Genomic DNA, 27299 nt, shown 5'->3' on the forward strand with positions numbered 1-27299 from the left:
GGTCAGGGAGGGGTCTTCCAAGGACTGGCCTAGTTACTGTACTGAAATTGTATTGAAAAAAAAAAAAAAAGGCTCCCTGCCTCGAGGTACTTTTTCTTCTCCTTGGTGAGATGAAATTTATTTTCTATGTTGGATAGAAATCTATGTTTGGGACTGTATTACAGATTATTCTAAAAGAATAGAGAGTATTAGAGAAAACTTCAACTGTAAAAGAAGGGTGAGGCGTGTTTACTTGCAAAGAATTGTTAAATCAACTGGAGTTTTCCTAGGATGCACTGGACTGGAAGAGCTGCTTGGAATTGATCCTTCCTTTGAGCGATTTGAAGCACCGTTGTTCAGCCAGCTAGCAAAAACCTTGGAGCGCAGCGTTCAGACCAAAGCAGTGAACAAACAGCTGGATGAAAACATTTCATTGTTTCTTATTCACTTGTCCCCTTACTTCCTGCTGAAGCCGGCACAGAAGTGTCTGGAGTGGTTGATCCACAGGTAGCAAATGAAATTACAGAAATAACTATGGGATGATAACATTGATGTTTTTAAGTAATGAGAACGTTTATTAATTTAAATATTGAGATAAACATGATTTGTATTGGGTGAGATAAGCATGCCCTTCTATGTTGAACTCATTGATAGTGAAAAGTAAAACTACTTTTTAAAAGATCTTGAGTAAAAAAAAAAAAAAAGATCTTGAGTAAATAGTCTAACCTCATTGGTTCTAAGGGGCTTATGTCACTTCGCTATTACAAATTACTTTTGCATATTTGGGGCAAAGAGTGTTATTGAACTTCTTGCCAAAATAACAAAAATGGTGGTTTGGGAAAAGAATAATATTATTCTTTAAAATACTATAACTTAAGAAAAACAAAAAAAAAGAAAAACAGTAATTGCTAATGTGTATGGAACACTTTACACCAGGCCTGATGGTAAGCACTTTGTATGCCTTATCAGTGCTTACAGCATTCCTGTGAGCGAGGTGGTGCTTTTATCCCCATTATACAATTGAGAAAACAGGTGTAGAAAGTTAAGTTGGCAGAGTCACATGACTAGTAAGCGGCGATATAAATTTGTTTCCAAGGTCTGATCTTTCATCTCCTTTTGAAATTGTCTAAGTTTACTCAGTTTATTTTCTCATTTATTTACATCATGTGGTATCACACCATAGTTTACACTTTTTTTTTTTTCTTATGGATGTTTTAAAAGTAGAAAGACTTCCAATTCATTAACTGGAGGCATGGAGGTAAGGGAGGCCAGTGAGTCATTGAGAAAACATAGTTTAATCTGGGTCTTCTGATTATCACATCATTAGATTCTTCAGACAAAAAAAGAATCAAATTTGTACTATTTCTCTCTGTCTTCTAGCATTTAATTTCCCCGAAATAGATCATTATTGTAAGGAGTACTTTTTGCCTTTGTTTTTGCATTTATTTATTCATGTGAGTTATTTAGCAAACATTAAGTTCAATACAAGGATAAATGTGCTGCCTTTTCTTAAACCATTGTGAAATGAATGCCACAGTAAGGGTGTATACAAGGTTTTGGGAGTGTGTGGTGCTGCCTGAAGTAGTTGAAGAAAGCTTCATGGAGGAAGTGAAGACTAGCCACTAGTCTTGGCTAGTCCTAATGCCCTATTAGAGAACTAATAAAAGGCAAGAGGCGTGGTGCTATAAGAGAGAAGGGATAGGAGAGCTTCGACAGACAGAGGGATCACTTGGCTGGGAGAATTAATAAAAACATCTCGAGAAAGAAACCTGGAAGGGATTTAGATCTTAAAGGCTAGAAAGGATTTAATGAATCTGACAGAATTAATACATCTATCTTATGTTAATGGGTGGCATGACCAATACCAAGTTTTGTAAAGTTCATGGACAAATTAAATAGGCTTGTAATTTCATAATTTTTTTTATTCAAAGAAGGTAATATGATTTTCTTTGTAATTAGTCTTCTGGTTTTAGGATGATGATATTAATAAGGTAAACTGAGGAAACAGCTGTGGAAGGTGAACTTTGGAGAACAGAGAGAAATTGAGTGTTACCTAGTTGACCCAGTTTGCTTTTCTGTTGGTTTGACTGCAGTGATCCCAAAATTATGTTAATGTAATAAATGGGTTTTTTAAAAAGTTGAGAAAAAGTGAATGGATGTCAATTTTGATATTGAATATTTAAAAATATTTCTGCATAAGAATTGGCCAACCCTATTGAATACTTTAATGCCTGTGCTTTAAGTGTGCTATACCTTGCTTCTAGTTTTATCGTCGTTTTAAGTGGGTTTAGGTCACTGGTGTACCATTTGGGCACATAAGGAAATATATGCTTGTAAGTTTTGTATCAGTTTGAATTGTTTGCTTCTTTCTCCAGGTTCCATATCCATCTTTATAATCAAGATAGCCTCATTGCTTGTGTTCTGCCATACCACGAGACAAGAATATTTGTGCGGGTTATACAGCTTCTAAAAATTAATAATTCAAAGCACAAATGGTTCTGGTTATTACCAATTAAGGTATGATTGTTGAATGATATGTATCTGTATTAATTGCAAGCCTTCATAAAAGGTATTATTAGGAAAAATTAAAGCCATTGGTGTTCCTAAGAGTACACCAAGTATTACCTCCATCACTTTTATTTCCTAGCTTCCATTTGAAACTATTATGAATAATAGCTGGCTTTTATTTGGCACGTAATAGTAGGATAGGCAGTTTGTATTTTGTTATCTTTGATTCTCACAAAAAAACTTACAGATGAGTACCGGCTTAGAGTATTAAGTTACTCACCAAAGTTCAAGCAGCTCTAAAGTGGCAGAGTTGAGATTTGAATCTAGATCTGATTCTAGAGCTTGTCTTTCCATTATACTGTGCTGTCTGGCGTTTAGAATTTTGGAACTGAAAAGCTTAAAAAAAGTTAGGTGAGGAAAAGCATAAAATACTTAGAAAAAGTTAAAAAAAAAAAAAAAAAGAAGGACTTCAGAAAATTAGTATTGGAAGAAGATGCTAAGAATTAATTTACAGATAAATAATAGGGTGATTGCCTTACAGGAAGGCTCTGGCTGAGATCAGATAGCCTGATTTTGTAGGAAAACAACTGACTTGTCATTACCACCTTGTCTGTAACTATAGTAAAGAAAGTAGATGTATGTTGTTAGCAAGAATTTGATTAAATGTTGAATGGTGATTTGGGCCAGCAGGCAGCAAATGGGATGAAAGTAGGCTAACAGGTTGTGACCATGGAACAAGTAACTCTCTGGCTGATGACAGGCAGTCCATGATCAGAATTAGTAAAGAGAAAGGAATGGGAATTTTAATTAGAAGAAGAAAAGAATTTGGATGTAAAGCACTTAATCTAAAGAATATTCAGGAAGAAAAGGCCAACCTGTAATAAAGCCTATCAAACTTTTACTCAGTATTCATTCTGCTAATAACATTATTTTTTTTCTCTAATCTACACACAGACTTTGCTGTTCTCTAGACACACTTGTTTCGGGTATCCAAACCACACTTACCTATTAAAATTTGCTGCAAATTATCTTTTCATTGATCTATTCAAAATTTATTGAGCACTTATATATGCCATGCACAGTGCTAGGTCATGGGAAGAGCAGTATAAGTTGACTGGGTTCCTAGTCTATTTCTGTTACTAGTGTTATTGTAAAGCAGTGACAAAACCATATCACAGTGACTGAAAAATCAAGTCTAACTGGTAGAATTACTAAGAATCTAGAGAATCTGGATTTAGATAAATACATATCAAAATGCAACACATGATAAGTAACCATTTTTCACTGAGTACCTCCACACTCATTGCTGGCCCTTCTCTTTTGAATTTCTTAAGTTTGCACAATTTTATATGTTAATCTCTTCTTTACCACCAGTTATAATGGAAGACTATATTTTGTATATGAACTGTAGCAGTTTGAAGCTGTTACTTTGGTAGGTACTTTAATGATGAGTTGATGAATTATCCTTACTAATAGTTGGTTCTTCCTCTCTGTAACAGCGGTCTGGAGTGCCCTTAGCTAAAGGAACTTTGGTTACCCACTGCTACAAAGATCTTGGATTCATGGATTTCATTTGTAGTCTGGTGACAAAATCTGTGAAGGTGAGTAGCACGCTGTTTCATGAACTTCCGTTAGCATGTTGCTTCCTCGGCCTGGAAAAAGCGAATGAGGGCCTTCTGTAGCAGCAGTGGGACTTTGAAGAAGTGCCTTTTGTTAAGTGCTGTCCTCTTGTGGAGCATGTGCAGCTTAATCCGTCTTTCACCACCAAAGCTGTTTCTCTACAAAAATAAATTATTGTCTTCCTTGCCAAATACTTTACAGTGACTGTTTAAACAAAGACACAGTCTAAAAATGTCAGGAAGGTTGTTCATTCTTGCCATGTTTAATTGTTTAATATTATACGGTAAAAGTAAAGTGTCAGCCTGAAGTAGTTGAGGAGAACTATAAATATTTTCATAATTCTATCTCATTAGCTTTTCACTCCTAAATGTGTTTGGTTTGTGGTTTTTGTTCCAGGCCTTTGCTGAGTATCCTGGGAGTTCCACTCAGTTGAGGGTGCTCTTAAGTTTCTATGCCTCTACCATTGTGTCTGCTCTCGTGGCTGCCGAGGACTTATCCGACAATATAGTTGCCAAGCTGTTTCCATATATTCAAAAGGTTGGCCCTGCTTATGTGTAAAATAGATTATTTTGTACTGGAAGAAATTTTCTTGCTTTTGAAAATTTCACTTAGGCATAAATGTTTTTACATTGGCAGTTTATTTCAGATGGTTGATGAAATTTAATTTTTAGGTAAAAAATATGACTTCTTAAAAACTTACCAGAGTGGAATCTTAGTTAGGAAGCTCCTTAAGAATGAACACTGGGGGACTTCCTGGCTGGTCCAGTGGTTGAGATTTGGCCTTCCAACGCAGGGGGTGCAGATTCAGTTCCTGGTCAGGGAGCTAAGATTCCACATGCCTTGTGGCCAAAAATCCCAAAACCTGAAACAGAAGTGATATAGTAACAAATTCAGTAAAGGCTTTAAAAAATGGTCTAAATCAGAAAATCTTTGAGAAAAAAAGGAAAAAGTGAAATTGTTTTTAAAAGAGAATGGATTATAAAATCTCTTGAAGGCAGAGGCTCTCTTTTAATTCTTTTTGTATTGACTTCTGCTTCTTGATGTTTCTTCTACCCAAGTACCTCATAGCCTCCCGCCTTTCTAGGTTCCCCATAGACGAACTGCAAAAGCCCCCCCACCAAGGTCCCCAAATTATTGTCTTTAGTCAGATACTGTTTTGTTTCTGATTGAAGTCTCCCTTACACAGGTGAATGTTTGCATACAAAAGAAGACTCCTTTGTTCTTTTAGCATGTGTAGTGGACATTTGAGTTGGGAGACCTTCTGAGATCCCTTCTGTCATCCATGAATCTTGTCTCATTTCCATGTCCCCTCAGGAAAGGGGGCCAGCATCTTGATTTTTCACTTCCGAGGAGTGTTGACTCTCAATGTGCATTAGGTTGTATTTACCTCTAATTTATGACACTTCCAATTTGTCAAAATAAAGTAATATTTTTCAGCAGGCTAAAATAACATAGTTTGTCGCTTTTCCTTATATTTTAAAAAATATTCAGGGATTGAAATCATCTTTACCAGATTACAGAGCTGCAACGTACATGATAATATGTCAGATTTCCGTGAAAGTGACCATGGAAGATACCTTCGTTAACTCCTTGGCTTCACAGATTATCAGAACACTGACCAGAATTCCCTCTCTGATCAAGGATGGATTGAGTTGCTTGATAGTTCTCCTTCAGAGACAGAAGCCAGAGAGCCTGGGGAAAAAGTACGTACGATTGAATTGAGAATGATGATAACTGGAGGTGAATGAAGTTATTTTGAGTAGTTTTTTTCATAGGATAAATTTTATGCTATTTTTAAAAATTGCCATTCATTGTCTTCTAACATGTAAAGTCAACATCTTATGTCCTTGCTTCTTCAAAGGCCATTTCCTCACTTGTGTAATGTTCCTGATCTTATTACACTACTTCATGGGATTTCTGAAACATACGACATTAGTCCTCTTCTGCGTTACATGCTTCCCCATCTGGTCGTCTCCATGATTAATCAGGTTACAGGTAAATGGTTTTGCTTGTTGTGTCCAAAAACTTACTTTCTCATATTTGATTTTCTTACGATAAAAATCACACCCTGGTTAATATCTTTGAGATATCTAGCGTTTCTGCTGTCCACCTCTTTTTGTGTAATTTGTCTGTTTTTCTGACATGAGAATCGTTTAGGGTGGGGAGCAGGTTGGTTGAAGAGAGAACCTTGTTAGTTGAGTGATACGCTCAGTATTTTTTTTAATTAATTTTTATTGAAGTGAAGTTGCTTTGCAATGCTGTGTTAGTTTCTGCTGTCCAGCAAAATAAATCAGTTATAAATGCACCTGTATCCTTTTGGACTCCCTCTCAGGTTACCCAGAGCATTAAGTAGAGTTCCTTATGCTATATAGTAGGTTCTCTTTGGTGCTGGTGGTTTGGTTGCTAAGTTGTGTCCGACTCTTGTGATCTTGTGGACTGTGGCCTGTGAGGCTCCTCTGTCCGTGGGGTTCTCCAGGCAAGGATCCTGGAGTGGGTTGCCATTTCCTTCTCCAGGGGATCTTCCAACCTGGGGATCAGACGCGGGTCTCCTGCACTGCGGGCGGACGATCTCTCAGCTGAGCCATGAGGGAAGCCCAGGTTCTCCTTAGTTCCCTGCTTTATACAAAGGACCAATAGTGTGCATACGTCAGTCCCAGCCTCCCACTTCCTCCCGCCTGCCGCCTTTCCCTCTTGGCATCCATACGTGTGTTATCTATATCTGTTTCTCTATTTCTGTTGCAAACAAGATCATCTGTATAATTTTTCTAGATTCCACGTGTATGTGTTAATATACAATATTCGTTTTTCAGACTTACTTCACTCTGTGACACTCTCTAGATAGTTTTTTTTTTTTTTAATGTGTGTTCTTTTACAGTTTCTACATGAAAAAAGACTGTGGAATTATTTTAAAACAGTTAAAACGCATTATTGAGTCAAACTTTCCCTTTTCATCTAAATATTTAACAAACTTTAGTGATTTCTTTCCAATAAATATCTAGTTGCCCAAAAAAGTTTTTCTCCCTTGAGTCATTGAAAATATAAGAAGAAAAATCTCATGTGTGAAAATCCAGATTTAAAAAAAGGCCAGAAGTTAATTAGAAACTGATTATTGCCATTATATGTTTTTCACCTTTCAATAAGTATGGAAAGACAAGGAAGACATTCTTGGTGCTCTTGCTACTAGACTTAGAAAGACATAGTAAGAAAGTCGTCTCTAAAGTTACATCCATTTATTGGAAAACAAGGCTTACTTAACCCAATCTCAGTTTAAATACAAGTTTCAGAAACACGACTAGCACAAATGAAAGGGTACATTTCCTGTTCAGATGGTGAGTAATGAAGTCTGGGCCCACATTCAGTCTTACATAATGGAAGATGACAGCTCTGGGTTCAGTAAGGAGGCATTGAGATGAAAGTTTAGCCTGTATTCAGATAGTTTATTGAGATGTAGATTCAGGTCCCAGCTTCACTGCTTGTAATGTGGCTTGGGGAAAGACTGTGTTCTTTGGACTTCTGTTTGATTAATGAGAGAGGCATGATAGTACTTGTTTTTAAAAATTATAGAGGATTTCAAGTAAAGGATAAATGAGGGTAATATATACAAAATGATTTTAAAAGATACAAATGACCAAATAGGTGAATTGAAAATAGGTATAAAGCTGGATGTGGATATATGTTTTAAAGTTATTCCTATAGAAAGATTTTCTGCTATAAAAAAACCTAATAGTATGCACATGCAAAAACATTTTTCTCCAGTCAATTTTAATTTGTTATGTATGCTAAGGAGAAGAAACGGAAGAGATGGATGGTCAAATCTATAGGAGACTCTTAGAAGCCATACTTACAAATATATCCCTGAAGAACAACTTAGACCATTTGTTGGCTGGGTAAGCTCTTACTTTTGACATGCTTTTGATATTTGTATTTCTGTGGCTTAGTATCCTCCTTCTCAGGGTTGGTTAACAGTTTTCCAGTATCCCTTTATAATGTATTTCTTGCTTTGTCCATGTTCATTTAATTGCAAGTACTTAGTAAAGTGATTGTGGCAACAGAAAAAGAAGTAATTTCTCTTGTTTGTCTTTAGTGTATATATGTGATCATGCAGAGTTAATAGTGAAGATAAATTTGCGTTATATTATATGTACTTTTGGTTGTTTAAAATTTCCTCATACTAAGTGGACCAAAATGCAGGAAACAATATATCACAGTTGGTAATCAGTAAATGTCATTAAGAAACTTAAACCACTAAGTAAAAATAGTTGAGAGTCTCCCATTTTCTTTTCTTACTGGAAGGGCAACTTGATACGGTGAAAAGAATGTCGTCATAGTAGTCAGAAAAAAAGTGGAGGTGTTAGTTGTTCAGTCACTCTTTGTGACCGCATGGACTGTAGCCCGCCAGGCTCCTCTGTCCATGGGATTCTCCAAGCCAGAGTACTGGAGTGGGTTGCCATTTCCTTCTCCAGATAATTTCCCAACCCTGGGGATTGAACCTGGGTCTCCTGCAGTGCAGGCAGATTCTTTACCCTCTGAGCCACCAGGGAAGCCCAGACATAAGTTAAATCCTTCCTCCTCTCACCTCCAGGCAGGTAGAGTAGTGAGTTCTGAAGGTCAGGCTCTGGATCTGGTCTCGTCTTTGTGTATCCTTGGGCACATTTATCTACAGCGTGTGTCACTTGTGCTCCCTGCTCCCAAGTTGTCTTGTGAATTAAGTGAGTTTAAGTATACAAAGTACTGTTGAGAGCCTGGCTGTGGACTCAGACAGGGATTGAAAACTGTGCTCCACTTTTTATGATGTAATAGTGCTCACTGAGTATTGCCTCTTGTTGCTGTTCTTGTTTAACCTCAGGCAAATTATAAGACTTCTTAGTCCGAGTTTTTGTATCTGTAAAGTTAATCTAACTTTTACCCTGTGGAGGTCTGACAGAGATAATACATTCTAAAGCACGTAGTACGTAGTAGGTGTTCAATACATAGTAACTCTCATGCCTGCTGGTATTTGCTTTGCTTTGCAGCCTTCTTTTTGAAGAGTATATTTCATATAGTTCCCAGGACAAAATGGATTCTGATAAAGTATCTTTGCTTAATGAACAGTTTCTTCCACTTATCAGACTTTTAGAAAGCAGGTAAGCTGTGTGTATGTGTGTGTCTGTGTGCACTTACTAATGTGTACCTCTGGTTTTATAGAGATGATTTACAAGTTACTTAATATAGTGAAGGAATTATAAAGGGATTGTTTTTCTTTTCTACCTTTCGGGGAGGGACAATTATAGGATTTAAATATATTTGAAATATAAGGGAATAAAGGTTGTATGGGGGCTTTGGAGAGTATAATTTTTTATATAGACTGTTGTTGAAATAGTCATAGTAACAAACTTGATCAATGTCATTTGGTTTTACATATTCCGTTTGTCAAAAATTTAAGTCTTAATCTCAGTAATATTAAAAAGTTAGATTTTTTTTTCTTTTATACCTAGATGGTCTGTGTAGTTTAATAACTATATTAAGCATAATGAACTGACTCTTTGATTTCATCCCAGATACCCCAAAACATTAGATGCTGTATTAGAGGAGCGTCTGAAGGAGATTACAGACCTGAAGAAGCAGGAGCTTTTTCACCAGTTTATCTCTCTTTCTACAAGTGGAGGGAAGTACCAGGTAACGTTTTCTTCAGGGGACTTGTGGCACGGATATTCATGGGATTATTTGGAGAGCTCGGGAAGGAAATTTGCTACTTTCCTGCTGTTTGAGAAGTTCCATGGAGAGAGAAGATTTACTCAGTTTGCCCTAGGTACAGAGTAAGACTCTGAGGCAGGAATTAAATAATTGCAGAAAGGTACAGTAATTTTTAAATAACTGAACCTGATGCTTATTTCAGGAAAAGTGTTGTTTGGAAATTTTATGTCTAGTGCTCATTAGCAGTCACCAAAAGATGGCCTAACTTAGATTTCTAGAGATCCTTATCTTTCTCCTGTATCTTCACTTCTTAGCACAGCACCCGCCAGCCACATGTGGCTATTTGAGTCAATGATTAGGAAAAGGGAAATAGATTTTGTTTCATGATTATGTTAAGACTTCAGAAATTTTCTAGGGACAATTTGCCTCAAGTCTTTATGCTAGAAGTTAGATACTTAAGTAGTTCTCATTGTTTACCTTGAAAACAAATGTTATGAAGAGAAATGTGATTGTTTTGGTGTTTCTCTTCCATAATTAGGCTTTCATCTTTAGTGGTATTTCGTTTGCAGATCACAGGTTGATAGACTTCCTTCTTAGTCTAATTACATAAATAAATGAAGTTGTCAACAACTCCAGTGCAGTATCACATCATTTTCTTAATAGATGTAATGCATTCTCTCTTCAGTGATCAATTTTTTTGATATATATTTTCATTTAGGTCCTAATACCCAGTGGTTTATCTTAGGTGTTTTTCCCTTTGCAAACTTACATATAAAACTTATGTATATATGTTCAGATATACATAAAGAACACAGAATCACTTCATAAATTACTTCACTGATTTAAACCTACATATAGACACAAGTATACATGAAATCACAGCATTCGCAGTACAAATTTTTGTATCTATTTACAAATCATACTGTGTTTTGGAGGCAAAGATTTTGCTTTACTTTTTACTTTCGGTTTACTTTACATTTTGCTCTCTGAAATTAGATGGTTATTGAATATGTCAGCATGGTGTGGTTTTCTTTGGTTCTTCTTGATTATATGCTGCTCAGATTTAATGGTGAGATCATTTGCTAATTGTGATGAATCCTGTAGTTTTTAGCAGATTCTGATACCTCCTTGTTGCTCAGTCTGAATCATCCGCTTGCTCCTGTGAGACTTCTGGCCGTTAATCATCTGAAAAATGTCATGACAACACCAGAGGTTTGTGTCAAATAGCTTTCATTTGTGATGTTTTTATCCTTGTGATGAACAGTGTAATTCTAGAGTAAGAAATTGAAGTTACCACCTAGAATCAATATTGTTTAATTATAGAGGTTTACCTAATAAAGCAGATGCGAGTTCATTGGACAAAAATTTAGGACCACACATACTGGAAGCCACCATTTTTAACCTGTATGTGTCCTAGCTGGTAAAGAATCCACCTGCAATGTGGGAGACCTGGGTTCAGTCCCTGGGTTGGGAAGATCCTCTGGAGAAGGGAAGGGCAACCCACTCCAGTATTCTGGCCTGGAGAATTCTACAGACTCTATAATCCACGGAGTCGCAAAGAATCAGACACGACTGAGTGACTTTCACTTTCTTTCATTTCCTAGTAACAACTTGTTATCAGTATGTTTCCACATTGCAGATGATTAGGTTAGCTTTAGTTGAGAGTTTTTCAAGCTGGGATTAGGAATGAATTTATAGAGGGTCACAAATTATCTGAGTTTTCAGTTTTGAAATTTGAATTTGACAGTCTTACTTAACGTGAACATATTTGAGGATATCAGACTGATAGCTTTTGGAACCCTGTTCACAGTTTTGGTACCTAGAAGTCTCATTTGTGTTTAAAATTTTGGTGACTCCAAATAGTAAGTACAGAAGCTGATGTAATTTGTAAATAAAGCTTTTATGCCAAAATAATATTTTACAAAGACTTTGCAGTGATTTGACTAGAGTGGTATTTTCCAAACTTTAGTCATTCAGCCACATTTTTTTTGTTGTATTAATTTACAACTGATGTTATTTTTTAGCTTCCTTTAAATGGACTCACTGTTTTTTCACGTAGCCTTGTTTGTTTATTTTCTTAAAATATGGTGGATTTGGGGCTTCCTTGGTGGCTCAGTGGTAGAGAATCTGCTTGCCAAAGAAGGAGATTTGGGTTTGATCCCTGGGTTGGGAAGATCGCCTAGGGAAGGAAATGGCAACCCACTTCTAGATTCTTGCCTGGGAAATCCCTTGGACAGAGGAGCCTTGTGGGCTGCAGTCCATGGGGTCACAAAGGAGTCGGATATGATTTAGTGACTAAGCTACAACAATGGTTGATTTAAGTATTATATTTCTTTTTTTTTCCCTAACTTTTTATTTTGTTTTGGGGTATAGCTGATTAACCAACAGTGTTGTAATAGTTTCAGGTACAGTATTATATTTCATGTGAACAGCTTAGTAATTCAGTATTTTTATAGGTTATGCTTCATACAGAGTAAATATAAAATATTGACTATATTCCCTGTGCTATGAATGAATTCCTTATAACTCACTGAATTTATACCTAGCAGGCTTGTACTTCTTTATCCTCTTCATCTGTTTCACATAGCTTTTACTTCATGAGTTTGAAGTGCTAATTGTATGTACATTTTATTATAGTTAGGACAGTCGGAAATGTTCATCTATATAATATCTAAAATCACCTCATGCTCTGCCACTTGCATATTTGGGGAATTTTTGGACAAGAGACAAACAGTAGGAGAAATTCATTTCTGCATAGCACATAGCAGTGTAAACAGGCTGAACTCTAAACTTGTGTCTTGGCTGTTAAAACCAGATTCATTAGTGCACGTAGAATTTAATTTCAGCTAATCATAATTACCGCTTTAAATTTATTGATGACTTTTTTTTTAGTTTTTTAGCTTTTGACTTACAATTTTATAAATATTTTGAAAATATTATATTTTATATTTTTAAAGAGTTACACTTACTTTTTAAAATGGTTGACGTACTCATATTTGAAGAATACTGCTTTGCTTGATTCATTCCTGATCTGGTACAAATTATGTTTCTTTCATGAATTGCTGGTAGATTTGTCTTACTGACTTATAAGTAAACTCAGTGAATACTGTTCTTTGTTGTAATAGGAAAATTTCAGTGAGTAGACTAAGAAAGGCGTTCCTGAAATCTCCTAATATTCTTGAAGTCATTCTCATCCTTCTTTCACTCTTAATCCAGTCCTACCCTGGATTTGTTAGTTTTTCAGTGAAGGGCAGCGTATATGTACGTTCAGCTTACAGGCTTTAGTACTGTAATTGCAGTTAATGCCTGTCTTCGCATGCATTGATTTCCTTTCACTTCTCCATTAATGTCTGGACACAGGTTCTGTTCTCGAATTCCAGATTGAGCTATTGGGCTATTTGTTAGCTTTTGAGGAAAATTTGACATTATACTTTGACTTAGTTTTGTAGATTTGAAGGATTTTACTTTTTCTTTCCCAACCTTCCCTTCTGATCTACATTTTCCTTCTGTAGGATTATTTACTTTTTTTTTTTCTTTTTACCACCTACAGGCAGAGCTATATTCAGTTGGGTTAGGAGTCTTTTTTTGTGAATGATTTTATGTTTTGTTTTCTTTCATAATTTAAAAGAAAAATATGAACTTTTTTTGGCAGAGTGCATGTCATCAGTGCATGTCATCATCCTTATAAAAACTTTGAAAATTAATATGTTTAATTTTAACATTGCTGATGTCTAAGGCACTGTTTTAAGCATTGATATGTATTATTTGATCCTGTAGCAACCTTTTGAGGGAGGTACTGTTATTTGCCCTGTGTTATAGATGAGAACAATGAGGCTTAGGAAAGTTAAGTAACTTACTCAAGATCTCACAGCTTGTCCAGTGGTAGAGCTAGGATTTCAACCTAGACATTCTGGTTCTGTAATCTCTGCACTCGCAATATGTAGGTTTTCTCTCATTTTAACAAAATAAAAATTGCATTTCGATTATACATGTTATATTTTCAGTGGAAACTGGAAAAAGTTTGTACCAAACAGTTATTCATCTAAAAAGGACTTCTAGAGTCACTGCTGCTAAGTCGCTTCAGTCGTGTCCGACTCTGTGCGGCCCCTTAGACGGCAGCCCACCAGGCTTCGCCATCCCTGGGATTCTCCAGGCAAGAACACTGGAGTGGGTTGTCATTTCCTTCTCCAATGCATGAAAGTGAAAAGTGAAAGTGAAGACGCTCAGTTGTGTCCGACTCTTAGCCCACCAGACTCCTCCGTCCATGGGATTTTCCAGGCAAGAGCACTGGAGTGGGTTGCCATTGTCTTCTCCAGAGATTGCCTAGTTCAATGCAAATTCAGTTCACGTGAGCTTAGTTTTGAATGTGCACCAGGGCAGCAGAGCCTGTGCTCCTTGAGTGGAATTCTGGAACGCCTTTCACAAACCATACTTCCTTTCTAATTTAACGTCTCAAGAGATTTTAGCAACAACTGATTTTTTCCCCTGTTGTTCAGGAGAGTATCGATGAGTCTTTCATAAAAGAGGCTATTTTAACCCGATTAGATGATGACTGTATGGATGTTGTTTTGTCGGCTATAAGTGCTTTTGAGGTGAGTGACTTTGTTGTTCATTGAAGTGCATGTTTTGCTTGTAAATATTTATTTACCCTTCTCACATGAATCACCTCTAGGCAGGAATATGTTTGTAAATTATTCTTTTTTTGGAAATATGTTCTGTTGCGATCACAGACTTTTAATTGGGGAGAGCACATAGGAGTAATTAGATTACACAGCTTTATATATCTGGAAGTTCTTCTAAAATGGAAAGGTGCTTTTCATTGATAGTAAATTCCTGAGGTTTATGGGAAATTGGCTCCTCAGTGCCACTTTTGAGAAACTGCTCACATACAAGTTTTAAATTATGTTGGGATTCTTGGGAGATAAATTCTTTTTTTTTTTTTTTTGGAGTGGGGGAGATAAATTCTTTATAATTCATAATTTTTTAAGGTTTAGTAAGCACCATATTTGAAGCCAGTAAAAATTTACTCATGGGTATTTTTTTTCTCTCTAGATTTACAAACAACACTTTACTTCAGAAGTGACAGTTTCACATCTCCTGAATCTCTTTCGAAGAGCAGAACTTTCAAAAAATGGGGGATGGTAAGTATTTATATCTCCTCTTACAAATAAATTAGTGAAATTCTTGTATTAAGTTCACTTTTATTTGGGTTTGTATGGGTCAAAATATTCTCTGTGTTTGAAATTTTTCTTAATAAAATGGAAAAAGAAATATAATGTATGACATAATGCTAAGATCTAGGAAGTAGGGTGGGAGGCGACTTTAATTTTTTACTTTATATAATTTTGGGGGGTCTTTTTTTTTTTACAAGAATAATATAATACTTTATAACTAAAAACATACAAATATATTAAACAAAAAATAAACTCAGAAGCACACAACACTTTTTGTAATATTTGATGAGCTTTTATTATTTCGTTTTTGACACCTACGCTTTTTACATGGAAAACTGACTAAGCTCTTTAGAGAATGAGAGCACGTCTTACAAGTTTTTATATCCTAAGTAGTTGAACAGAACAGAATATCTGTTCAGATATTATTTTTTGAACTTAAAAGAGTGAATCTTGGATTTCTAGTGGAGTTGAGACATAATATAGTGTGATCTGTGTTTTATGTTATAATTAATGATCTCTCAAAAAAAAAATATGGGCTTCCCCTATGGTTCAACTGGTAAAGAATCTGCCTGCGATGTGGGAGACCTAGGTTCGATCCCTGGGTTTGGAAGATCCCCAGAAGGGATCTTCCTGTATTCTGGCCTGGAGAATTCCATGGACTAAGTCCATGGGGTTGCAAAGAGTCAGACACGACTGATCGACTTTCACTTTCAAAAAAAAAATGATTTGACAGAATTGATTTAAAATTCATGTCCCAAATCGCCCCTTTGTTAGCATGGATTTTAAGTGATGTCTTGGTGTTTCTTAGTAATGTATTTGTTAAAGAGATCAGGATAGTGTCAATTGAGCTGGGAAAGTATAATGATGAGTTTTTGCTGAACTGAAGTCTCTAATGTGTCTCAACCAAATGTGTTTATGTATTTTTTAGGTACAAAGTACTTGAGATAGCAGCAGACATACTGATTAAAGAGGAAATACTGGGTGAAAATGATCAGTTGTCAAATCAGGTGGTGGTGCACCTGTTGCCATTTATGGTCATCAACAGTGACGATATGGAATCTGCTGAGATGAAAATGGCTGTTTATTTATCAAAATCAGGAATTTGCTCTTTGCATCCTTTATTAAGAGGCTGGAAAGAAGGTAAGAGATGAAGTTGTTTTTCAGAAAAAGTGAACAAGTGATACTTTAAAGGAAGAAGATAATGACAATTAAAAATGGGCAGTGATTGTTATTTGAAATTGTTTATGTTACCTGCCAGCAAGATTTTTAAAAATCTTTGCTAATATGAAAAGTATACTTTGAAAAGGAAGCTGACCCACTGATGAATTCTGAATTGTATGAAAAGAAAAATACAAAGCAAACCTTCACAGGAAGATTGTAAAACTTTTAAATTCCTTACCCTGTACTCAAGTGAATGTTGGTGACTAAGAGCCCCTGGAGTTCGATTCTTATATATACATATGTATTTTTTTTAAATAGCTCTTGAAAATGTGATTAAAAGCACAAAGTCAGAAGAACTAATTGGTGTAGCAAATCAGAAGATGATTGAGTTGCTGGCTGACAATATAAATTCAGGGAATCCCTCTTCAATGTTAAAGATGGTAGGTACACTATTGAAGTTCACCCCCTGGGTTTCCTTCTCAGAATATTTCTGGATTCTCAGTGGTTGCTTTACTAGAGTCTTCTTTTTTAAAATATAACTTTTCCATTCTTGAGTATTTTGTTTTGTTTTAAAAATATATAGTGTTATATCTTGCAGATAGTTTGAAATCCTTAACATTTTGGAGAATTTATTTCATCGTGGTTGTTTATTGAACCAGTAGGAATATAATGTATACTTTTTAACCTTTTTTCCTCTCATTTAAAATATTAAAGTCATGTTTTTCTTAAAAGAGCAAAATCTAAAAGAGGAGAAATTTTCTTTTGCTTTAGTAAATAAACCTTTTAAAAACATAAAAACATTTATCTAGTTGGCAGGTGCAATTATGTTCATTGTAATTTCTGAAATTATTTTTATAATTACTCAGAAGTCAGTGCTTATTACTTATTTAAGGTTTTATATTTATCATCTCTGAATATAGAAGAAATAATACCTAGATAGGCAGAGGTTGAGAAAGTTGTTTTTATGCAACCAAGAGCCACCATTAATGGAGTTTATTTTTCAAGGTGGAGGATTTAATAGGAGTTGGAGAGAAGGAGTCCTTTAGCTTGAAGCAGAAAGTGACTTTTCACGTAGTCATGGCTGTGCTTGTCTCCTGCTGTTCGTCTTTGAAAGAAACTCACTTTCCATTTGCAACAAGAGTCTTCAGTTTGTTGCAGAAAAAAATAAAGAAGCTTGAAAGTGTCATTACTACAGTGGTAAGTAGGAGTGCAGAGTCTCTGGAGAATTGAATGTTGAGACCACTTTGTCAATCACAGTAGAACTGAAAATTGGAGGCTGAGATGCTGAGTCTGGATTCTAGGAGTAGAATATGAAGTGGCCTTTTGTAGTAGTAGGTAGTGAATTAGGCACTCTCTTCCTTTTGCAGAAAATGTAATTGAGTCGTGGCATTTCAGGTTTGCGGTGTTTGTGTCTGATAATTGACTCTACTCTGTGTCATCTCTATTGGGCCATTTTCCGAGTTATAATTAACTACATTTGGTGATAAGAAATTCACTAGATACATTACTGTTTGAATAATAATGTTTTGTTCTGTTGTTTACTAAAATAGGTCTTTTGTATTATTTTTATTTGGATTTTGCAAGCATATTATTATCTTTGACAGTCTTACATACTGATATTTTTACCTACTACCACACCTTGAGGTTACAGATTTTTTTCTTTTTATATCTGCCATAAATAGCATCTTATAATAGTGTCATTTTTATTTGTTGGGTTCCTTGTTGTAGGAGTTGCTCAACAAATCTCATCTTTTTCACATTCACTTATACTCTTAGGATTTTATAAGTTCTATCACAGCCATTATAGCTGAATTTTTGTAAACTTTAAAGAAATGAATCTTCATCTTTTAAAAAAGTAGCCCAGGGAATTCCCTGGTGGTCCCGTGGCTAGGCCTGTGCTTTCCCTGCTGGGGCCCAGGTTCAATCACTGATCAGGTAGCTAAGGTTGCACAAGCCATGAAGCTCAGCAAAAAAAAAAAATTAAAAAAAAAATAAAAAGTAGTTCAGATGAGCCCTCTTAACTTCTTTATTTTTTTGAATGTGTGGTGACCTGGACTCTACTTGTTCTCACTGGTAAAGTGTGGACAAATTGAACATTTTATTAATGGATAGATAACATGTTGTTTTATATCTGATACCCTTTCTGAAAGTTTTGAACATCTTTTTGGCTGTAGTAGCACATTGAGCCGGTGAAATCCACTATCAGAGCTGTTATCTTGAAAAGTTGTTATCTTGAAAGTCTGGCTTTGGGTTCGTTTACTTCCAAGTTATTACTCTGCACTTCCCTTACGAAGTCTGATTTGTCATTTTCCTGCACCACTTCTCATGCTTCCTGTTGGCATTTTAGTGTAATTTCTATGCATCCTAACTTTATGCTTCTTGTTTAGAATCATCTGCAAATCTGGGGATTTGACCATGTATTAATACTTTCTTCAGATCAGCAGTCAAAGTGTGAAATGAGAAAAGTCTCCTCAAGAATTTCTTGGAAATTCAATTCCTTATCTTCTGTTTAGAAACATGCCTACTCTTTATTTGATAAGCATAATTAACATGAATAACGTTTGATTTAGGGATGGATTTTAAGAAAACAAAGATAAAATGAAGCCATGCTGAACTTATTTGTGTCTTTTCTTGTGTATAGTGATGGTGAGACCTCTTAAAAAATCTGATTAAAATAACTAATCTCCCTACCCAAATACACGTATAGACAAAATTTTGCAAATTACACAATTGTACAGCCGTTGCAGTCCATCTCTATAACTCATGTTCAGGACACCTTTGAATTAGTGCTGTTTTTGTTTTGCTTTCACATTTCAGGAAATCTCCTCAGAATGGCATTTTGAGCTGATGATGGACAGAGGGATACCGTTGGAGCTGTGGGCACATTACGTAAAACAGCTCAAAACTGCCCAGCAGATTGCCGTGGAGGACTCAGTTTTACTCTTGTTTTCACTGAAAAATTTTATTCATACTCTAAAGGCTCCTAAATCTTTTCCTAAAGGTAGGACAGGCTGTGAATCCCTTGAGTGTGATACTGTGGAAAACTGAAGTATTGATTCTACAGTGTTCTTTGTCTTGAATGAAAAGTTCCCAGCAGTGTGTTCACATAAGCTTATGCGCCATTTCCCGTTCTCTTCACGTCCCCGTAGATGATACGTGGTGGAATCCTGAGCAGCTGCAAGAAGACAGCAGGGACTACCTGCGTCTGCTCATTGGGCTCTTTGAGATGGTTCTCGGTGGTGCCGATGCCATTCATTTTCGGGTTCTGATGAAACTTTTCATAAAGGTACCAGGTCATCTTTTTCAGACATGCTCTTCCTTTGAAGATGATATTATAGCTTATTTCAGTTTTGGCAGTTTTTAATGAAAAAGAAAGCAGACCTTTAAACAGTGAAGTGTGTGATGATGGAGGCAGACTGGTAAAGCTGTGCTGAATCATGACAGCAGTCCATAGGTTGGACAGAGACTGACGTTGCTGCCGGCCTCCTAATGTATTAGTCCTGCTCAGGTGTTTAATAATCAAAACAGCCCAATATATCTGGCTGATTGATGCCATTACCAAAGAGAAACTATGGTTCAGAGAGACAGTTTAGGCTGTGCAGAGTCACTCAGTGGAGAGATTGCATCACAGCACCATGACCTCCATGCCGCCAGGCCCAGTGGTCAGTTCTCTGTCCTGTCTTAACCTCTAAACAAGCGTTTGACACAGTTGACGTGGGTCACTCTGCCCTTAAGGTACTTTCTCAGTGAGGCTTCCTAACATCATTCTTGTCTGGGTTGTCTGCTTGGTGACCTCATCCTTTTTATTGTTTGAGCCCCAAATTATAGAGAAGTCCTCTGAATACCACTGCCAGTAAGTCCTCTGAACTCGTCTACATTCTTCCCAGTGGGTTAAAGTACCCAGCAGAGATGAATTTTAAGTGACTAGACAAAGCAAAACATTGCAGTAAATTGTTTTTTGTAATTGTACACCAGTGGAAAGGTTTGGAACCAACTTATTTGAGTAAAGGGCTTCCCTGGTGGCTCAGATGGTAAAGAATCTGCCTGCAACGCGGGAGACCAGGTTCGATCCCTGGGTCAGAAAGATCCCGTGGAGAAGGGAGTGTCTACCCACTCCAGTCTTCTTGCCTGGAGAGTCCTGCGGAGAGAGGAGCCTGGTGGGCTACAGTCCATGGGGTCGCAGAGTCAGACACGACTGAGCAACTAACACTTTACATACTATTTGAGTAAAATTAACTCTTTTTTTTTTTTTCAGGTACATTTAGAAGATGTTTTTCAGTTATTCAAGTTCTTTTCTGTTTTGTGGACCTATGGTTCTAGCCTTTCAAACCCACTCAACTGCAGAGTGACAGCAGCACTGCAGACGCAGGCTCTCTATGTGGGCTGCGCCCTGCTCTCTCCTCAGAAGGCGCAGTGGAAGCATCAGCTGGCGTCTGCGTCTTCTCCAGGTACCGCAAGGAGCCTTGTCCTGTTCGTCATGGCCAGCTGGTGACGCTTTCTCTGTGTGAGGTGCATGAAGGTTGTGGTTTGGAGAATTTGTTTTTATTAGTGTGAGTGCACACTCTGTCTCTCTGTAGGGTGTGTGTATGTGTGTGTGTGTGTTTGTGTATATGTAGACTGTTTCTGGTTACTTTTATATTGCTTTTAAGTTCTAAATGTCAATTGCAAAATCTTGCCAAAACAGATAACAAAAATGGTAGGTGATTAATTTTGGGTTTTTATCTATCCAACTGTTCATTTTTTGAGTAGTATCAGGGCTATCTAGGGAAACCAAACCATCTTAATACAATTCAGCATTTAAGTGATTGATTATATAAAATTGGTCTCCATTCAGGCAGCCCTTCTGGATTTATCTCTTTTATCTGGTATAAAGTAATTTTCAGGTTGGGCACTCAGTAATGAAACAGCCAAAAATAAAGCTTACCTTTTTTATAAGTGAAATTGTAAATTTTGCAAAACATGCAGAATTTCATAAAGTTGATGAATATGATTTTGAAAAGTGGATTGACTTATAAAGTTATTCACAAGAGGATCTGGAAGAATCAGACCCTATATTGACTGAAAGTGAGAAAGTTGATGAGGATGATGCAATCATTTTAGTATGAGAGGAAGAAGAGTGGCCCGGGGGAAATTTGAACATGCTCTTGATTTTGTCTTCCCAAATCACTCTTTATAAGTGGTCTGTGAAAGCAAAGTGAATGATCCTACATTTTCCTCAGAACAGTTTCTCACTGTTTTTCTTTTATTAGCTCCTTGGAAGAGGACATAATTATGATTGTAATCAAAGTTTTGTTATATGTGAGATAGATACAATTTTAAGTTTTACTTAGTAAATCCCATGAATGTAATTCTTTTTCCACTGCATCCTTTTTTTAAATGGATTTGCTTTTTTTTTTTAATTTATGTTTTGGCTTTCTGGATCTTCATTGTTGCATGCAGGCTTTCTCGAATTGTGGTGAGCAGGGGCTACTGTAGTTTCGACGCATAGGCTTCTCATTGTGGTGGCTTTCTTGTTGAGGAACACAGTCTCTAGGGTGCGCCAGCTTCAGTAGTTGTGGTACACAGGCTTAGTTGCCTCGTGGCATGTGGAGTCTTCTCAGAGCAGGGGTTGAACCCATGTCCCCTGTATTGGCAGATGGATTCTGGACCACCAGAAAGTCCTGGATTTACTTTTAAGAAGATGTATTTAGGTGTTTTGGATGTGAACTTCCTGCACATTTCTTAAACTTTTTCATTGAATACATTGTAAGCATTTTTCTATATTAATATATAAATTATATATATTTTAAATGTCTGCAGAATATTTTATATGGAGATATACCATATTTTATGAAAATAGTTATCCACTGTTAAACTTGTGAGTTAAAAAAAAAAAAGTCACAAGTAGTTAGATTTTATAGTTAGGTGTGAAATGTGCTATTCTTCAGCATCAAAGGCAGTGGCTTCTGAGGGCCATGTCTCTTTGTAGGCAGCGTGACAGAGGACCTAACTTCTCCTGTGGTGTTGCAGCAAGATGAACTCCCTTCATACTCCTGCTGCTTTGCTTTCTGTCACCTCCTCCTTCCTAAAGTACTTTTGCATTTATGCTCCCTAGACATGTCACAGGACTGTTAAAAACAGGAGAGATGTGTTCCGTTCTGCTTGAAAGCTCAAGGACCACTAGCATTGCCCAGGCCCAGATAGAGGGTGCTTACTCGTTGCACCTGTCCTCAGACCACTCCACTGCGAGTCTGCAGTGAGCTGCTGCTGCTGCTAAGTCACTTCTTTCATGTCCAACTCTGTGCGACCCCATAGATGGCAGCCCACCAGGCTCCTCTGTCCTTGGGATTCTTCAGGCAAGAATACTGGAGTGGGTTGCCGTTTACTTCTCGAATGCATGCATGCATGCTAACTCACTTCAGTCATGTCCGACTCTGTGTGACCCTATGGACAGCAGCCCGCCAGGCTCCTCCGTCCACAGGATTCTCTAGGCAAGAACACTGGAGTGGGTTGCTATTTCCTTCTCTGCAGTGAGCTATACCATATCCATAAGGAGTGTTGGCTGATGTTTGTTTTCATACAATTACGAAAAACATGATGTTTAAGAGAAAAAGGATTTGCAGTATTAAAACAGTACAGTGCGGTTGTGTGCGTTAACTTTCTGTCCGTGACTTGAGAGCCTAACCACCATTTATTACTCTCTCTGAAAACATGTATTCAGCTCTGGCTCATGTAGAGCAAATCTTTGCTGAATGAATAAGCATTTAACCTTTGTAAGCTGGAGGCTGCTGTTGGTTTGATATGCTCTATCAGTATAGTAAGTTTATAAGTATAAAAGCAAAACTCAAGTATTTCTTCAACTTTTATGTAAAATAGGCTATTTTAAATCTAAGTAAAATTAGTTAGTTGAATGAAGTCACATAGATTTTTAAATGAAAGACATTCCTAAAAGCGGATTGTTTAAATAACTTAGTTATTTAACGTTTAAATAATGTAGTTTTGACTTATCTTGGGTTCTAGTTTCTTACTTGAACATAGTAACCATGGTAGTTAGTGCTTTGAATTTGTTTTTGAATTTTGATTTTTCTGGAAGATCTGCCCCCTCTAGACTGGGAATTTTAGCAAATAGATACCTGGGCCTGAAGCTGCCCTTTGTGTGAATTCAACTTTTCAGCCATTCATTTCTGGCTTTATTTTATAAATTAATTTTCTGGAGACCAGGAAAGTCTAACTTTTATATGACCTCAGAAAGGTATGAACGCTTGTCATACTGTTTCTTGGCATTCCAGAAGTAGTATATATAGAATGGATCATTTCTAGCAAGATAAAAATCACCAAAATTTGCCCCAGTAAATAGCATGGAATAAAGCATAAATAACTATCTTCTATAAAAGGAATTTAATTCTCTTTATCCCAGAGACTTCTCTCTCAAAAAACCCTTATTGAGTTGCTTTCACAGATTCATTTTACCAGATCGGTGAAGCCAGGGATTGATATGTATGCATCAATACTGGTATGGGAAACATTCCCAGTATGCGTTGAGATGTGACAGCCCCTGTGCAGAATAGGACGTGTCTGCTCTGGTCTCATGTATTTTCAGACAAGCACACCAGTATACATCTAGCATTGCTCTAGGGTAGTGAGCAAATGATTAAACAGTGACTTCAGAGAGGGGGTTTGAGCTGAGAGGAAAACTTTCATCATGTACCTCTTGGTACAGTTGAAATTTTATACTGTTTCGATGTTTTCAATTGTTACTTAAATGTTTTTCCCTTTGGTTTTAGTGGTGATATCTCTACTCATTAATCTGGGTAGCCCCATAAAAGAGGTGCGCAGGGCTGCCATTCACTGTTTCCAGGCCCTCAGTGGAGTGGCATCCCAGTTTCATCTGGTCATAGATCACGTGGTTCCTAAAGCAGAGGAGATCACCTCAGACGCCTCCTACGTTGTTCAGGTAAACTCAGTGGCAGAGAAGAGGGAGTGTGTGCAGACCGTTGTGGGCACGTGAGCCATTCTCCCCTTGGTTGATGTTCTGCTTTGCAGGGCATTTGATCAGCTAAGTCATTGAATTTAGAAATTGATATGTCAATATCTGCACATCTTTGTCCCCTAATCTTAAAAAGATGGCAATATCATGTTGCATTTCTGCTATCTTGTCACTGGCTAAAAGGCCAGTGTTGGTAGTAAGCTACCAGATGGGTAGTGATACCATTTCCTATTCAGGTTTCAAGGGGAAATGAAAAATCGTGAGCTGTGTCGCATCACTTGAGAAAACATCTTTCCTGAGTAGTAGTACATGGAGCTAGTTTTAAGCCAGTTTTCTTTTTTGTATCCTAGGATTTGACAACTTTATTTGAGGAACTGCAGAGTGAAAAGAAGTTGAAATCTCATCAGAAGTTATCTGAAACTTTGAAAAACCTCCTTTATTGTGTATATAGTTGCCCATCTTATATTGCAAAAGATTTGATGAAAGTACTTCAGGGCATCAATAATGAGGTACGTGTAATTTAAGTGGGCTTATCCATTCCAGGTGATGTTACTGAAGATTATTTTAATTGGTCATGTGTGCACAAGACTGCGTGAGATTTATATATATACGCAGGCGTGAATACTTTGATATTAATGTGAGAGAAGAGCTGAGGTGGAGGAAAAAGATACAGGGTACAAAAAACAAGCTGTAGTGCATTTCTTCCCATTTGAAAATTGTGTGTTATCCCTGTCTCATCACTGACCTGATGTTAAATGAATTTTAAAAGCACAGGGAAAACCAGTGACAACGCATTGGTGAAAAGCAGTTTGTGTTTATTCTCAGGTGAAAATCCTCCACAGAATAATAATATTTGAACATAAAAGTCTATGTACATTTCAAGATTGTTTACTCTTTTTTAAAATATACATGGCTGTACATTTCTGGAGAGGTGAGGGGGAGAACCAGAGCTTTCTCTATGGTTCCAGGGAAGCCCATGTTACAAAAGAGAGGTTTATGAACCACTTGTGTGATGGTTTGTGCTGGTAAGCAAGAGAAAACTGCTCCTTATCCTTGTGTTCCAAAACCTCCTCTGGACCTTTACCAATCTTGGGACTTGACTGCAAGTTGGAGAAGTAAAAGAGGGGTAGTGCTATTCAGTTGCTGGGTCCTGTCTGACTCTTGTGACCTTGTGGACTGTAGCCCGCCAGGCTCCTCTGTCCATCGGACTTCCCAGACAGAAATACTGGAGTGGGTTGCCATTTCCTTCTCCAGGGGATCTTCCTCACCCAGGGATCAAACCCAACTCTCCTGCATTGACAGGTGAACTCTTTACCACTGAGCCACTAGTGAAGCCCAAAAGAGGGGTAACATGGAGTAAAAGCCGTTTCATTATATTGTCCTGGTGCAAGGAAACAGATGGCCTATGTCAGCTCTGTGTCATTCCTGGTATAGCTTAAACTAGGAATTGACCATCTTGTTCCACAAAGCGGTGGTCCCCAAGCTTCTTGGCGCCAGGGACTGGTTTTGTGGCAGGCAGTTTTCCACAGAAGGGGTGGTGGGGTGGTTTCAGGGTAATTCAAGTGCATTACTTTAATGTGCACTCTCTGTTTTGTGGCCATCTTGGGATATTGCGTCTTGACTTTAAGGTTAGGGCTCATGCTCCTGTGAGAATCTAGTGCCACCACTGATCTGACTGTAGGAGAAATTGAGGCGGTAAAGCAAGTAATGCGGAGCAGCTGTAAATACAGATGAAGCTTCGCTTACTCGTCTGCTGCTTACCTCCTCCCGTGTGGCCCCGGGGCTGGGCTGTGGATCCCTGCTATAAAGGACCAAGTAATAAATATTTTAGGCCCTGTGGCTGTACAGACTCCGTTGCAGATGCTCTGCTCTGCCATCATGTTGCCAAAGCAGCCTCAGACAGTATGTAAACAGAAGAGCATGCCTGTGATTTTCAACAAAATTTACAGAAGCAGATGGTCCTCTGAATGTGTCCTGCAAGCCATAATTTGCTGGCTCCTGCTTTACTTATTGAAGAATTCACACATATATAATTTGAATTAATATTAATTATACCAAATTGGAAATGTTGTGTGGAAAAGCTTAATTTTACTTTTGTAGTCTAAAACTTCAGTTTGTATTTCCTGTTTTTAGAAAGTCTTAGAATGCCCACAGATTATTACTGCTGAAAGATTCAGAGCTTTTGATTATTACAGACTGAACTGTCATGAGGGACCTGGGTGCCTTAGTTGGATTAATAGCTATCCTTATGTCTAAGAGGTCATTACTGTTGGTTTTTTTCTTCTGTGCTAAGCCTCTAGTCTTACAACCTATCTTTGGATGTTTTTGTACAGTAAGCAATAACTTGCATCAGTATAAATAACTATTTACTAATAAATTTTCCAAACTTTAGATGGTGCTTTCTCAGCTGTTACCAATGATTGAACAACTTTTAGACAAGAGCCAGAAGGAGCCCACAGCTGTCCTGAAAGATGAGGCCGTCACCCTGCATCTCACTCTGGGGAAATATAATGAATATTCAGCTTCCCTGTTACATAAAGACCCAAAGAGTCTAGAGATATTTATAAAAGCGGTGCACACAACAAAGGAACTTAGCACGGGAATGCCAACCATTCAGATTACAGCTCTTGAAAAGGTCAGCGATTTCTTTCAGAGATTAAAGCATGTTAAGCTTTTGAAAATCTGTAATGTTTTCCTTCGAGAAAATAAAATGGTCTGAACATGTTTCAAAGGAATATGATATATTTGACCCATATGCAAAACTGGATAATGTACATGAGTCATTTAAACTGACAAAATGGGGGCCAATTTCACATTGTAAGACAATGATAGAAACATCATTTTTAGAATTCAAGTTTGTTCATTGATCTCAATTGCCTTTTTTCTGCCTCTAGATTACGAGGCCATTTTTCGCAGCTATAACAGATGAAAAGGTTCAGCAGAAGCTTTTGTGCGTGTTGTTTGATTTATTGGTGAACTGTAAGAATTCACATTGTTCTCAGACTGTTAGCAGTGTTTTCAAAGGGGTAAGCTGCAAACTTGTCATTTATTTATTAATATTTATTCTCTTCCAAGTAATGCCATGTTTAAGCCTTCTCCCTTTTGTAATTCCTTTAGGAAGTCAGATATTCCCAGTAGCCAGAATCATAGAAAAGTAGGTCATAGAGAAGTACAAAATCAAAGTTGTAAGTCCTCACTATTACTTTTATGGTATGAAA

At 37.1% G+C, this 27299-nt stretch overlaps 1 protein-coding gene across 2 annotated transcripts in view; it reads left to right on the forward strand.

The window, feature by feature from the left end:
- HEATR1 (HEAT repeat containing 1) overlaps positions 1 to 27299 on the forward strand; it is a 47601-nt gene that overhangs the window by 859 nt on the left and 19443 nt on the right. For both annotated transcript variants that reach the window (XM_043477020.1, XM_043477021.1), the window contains exons 3-24: positions 270 to 486; positions 2355 to 2496; positions 3987 to 4088; positions 4504 to 4644; positions 5599 to 5810; positions 5969 to 6102; positions 7892 to 7994; positions 9120 to 9230; positions 9645 to 9762; positions 10885 to 10992; positions 14277 to 14372; positions 14833 to 14921; positions 15883 to 16094; positions 16434 to 16555; positions 17121 to 17312; positions 18933 to 19116; positions 19265 to 19401; positions 20371 to 20563; positions 23879 to 24048; positions 24432 to 24590; positions 26474 to 26716; positions 26976 to 27107. In XM_043477020.1, the coding sequence (XP_043332955.1) occupies positions 270 to 486; positions 2355 to 2496; positions 3987 to 4088; positions 4504 to 4644; positions 5599 to 5810; positions 5969 to 6102; positions 7892 to 7994; positions 9120 to 9230; positions 9645 to 9762; positions 10885 to 10992; positions 14277 to 14372; positions 14833 to 14921; positions 15883 to 16094; positions 16434 to 16555; positions 17121 to 17312; positions 18933 to 19116; positions 19265 to 19401; positions 20371 to 20563; positions 23879 to 24048; positions 24432 to 24590; positions 26474 to 26716; positions 26976 to 27107 (3317 nt within the window). The remainder of the gene's footprint in view (positions 1 to 269; positions 487 to 2354; positions 2497 to 3986; positions 4089 to 4503; positions 4645 to 5598; positions 5811 to 5968; positions 6103 to 7891; positions 7995 to 9119; positions 9231 to 9644; positions 9763 to 10884; positions 10993 to 14276; positions 14373 to 14832; positions 14922 to 15882; positions 16095 to 16433; positions 16556 to 17120; positions 17313 to 18932; positions 19117 to 19264; positions 19402 to 20370; positions 20564 to 23878; positions 24049 to 24431; positions 24591 to 26473; positions 26717 to 26975; positions 27108 to 27299) is intronic.

Source organism: Cervus canadensis, chromosome 8 (assembly GCF_019320065.1).
Source record: "Cervus canadensis isolate Bull #8, Minnesota chromosome 8, ASM1932006v1, whole genome shotgun sequence".
Classification (NCBI taxonomy): Eukaryota; Metazoa; Chordata; class Mammalia; order Artiodactyla; family Cervidae; genus Cervus; species Cervus canadensis.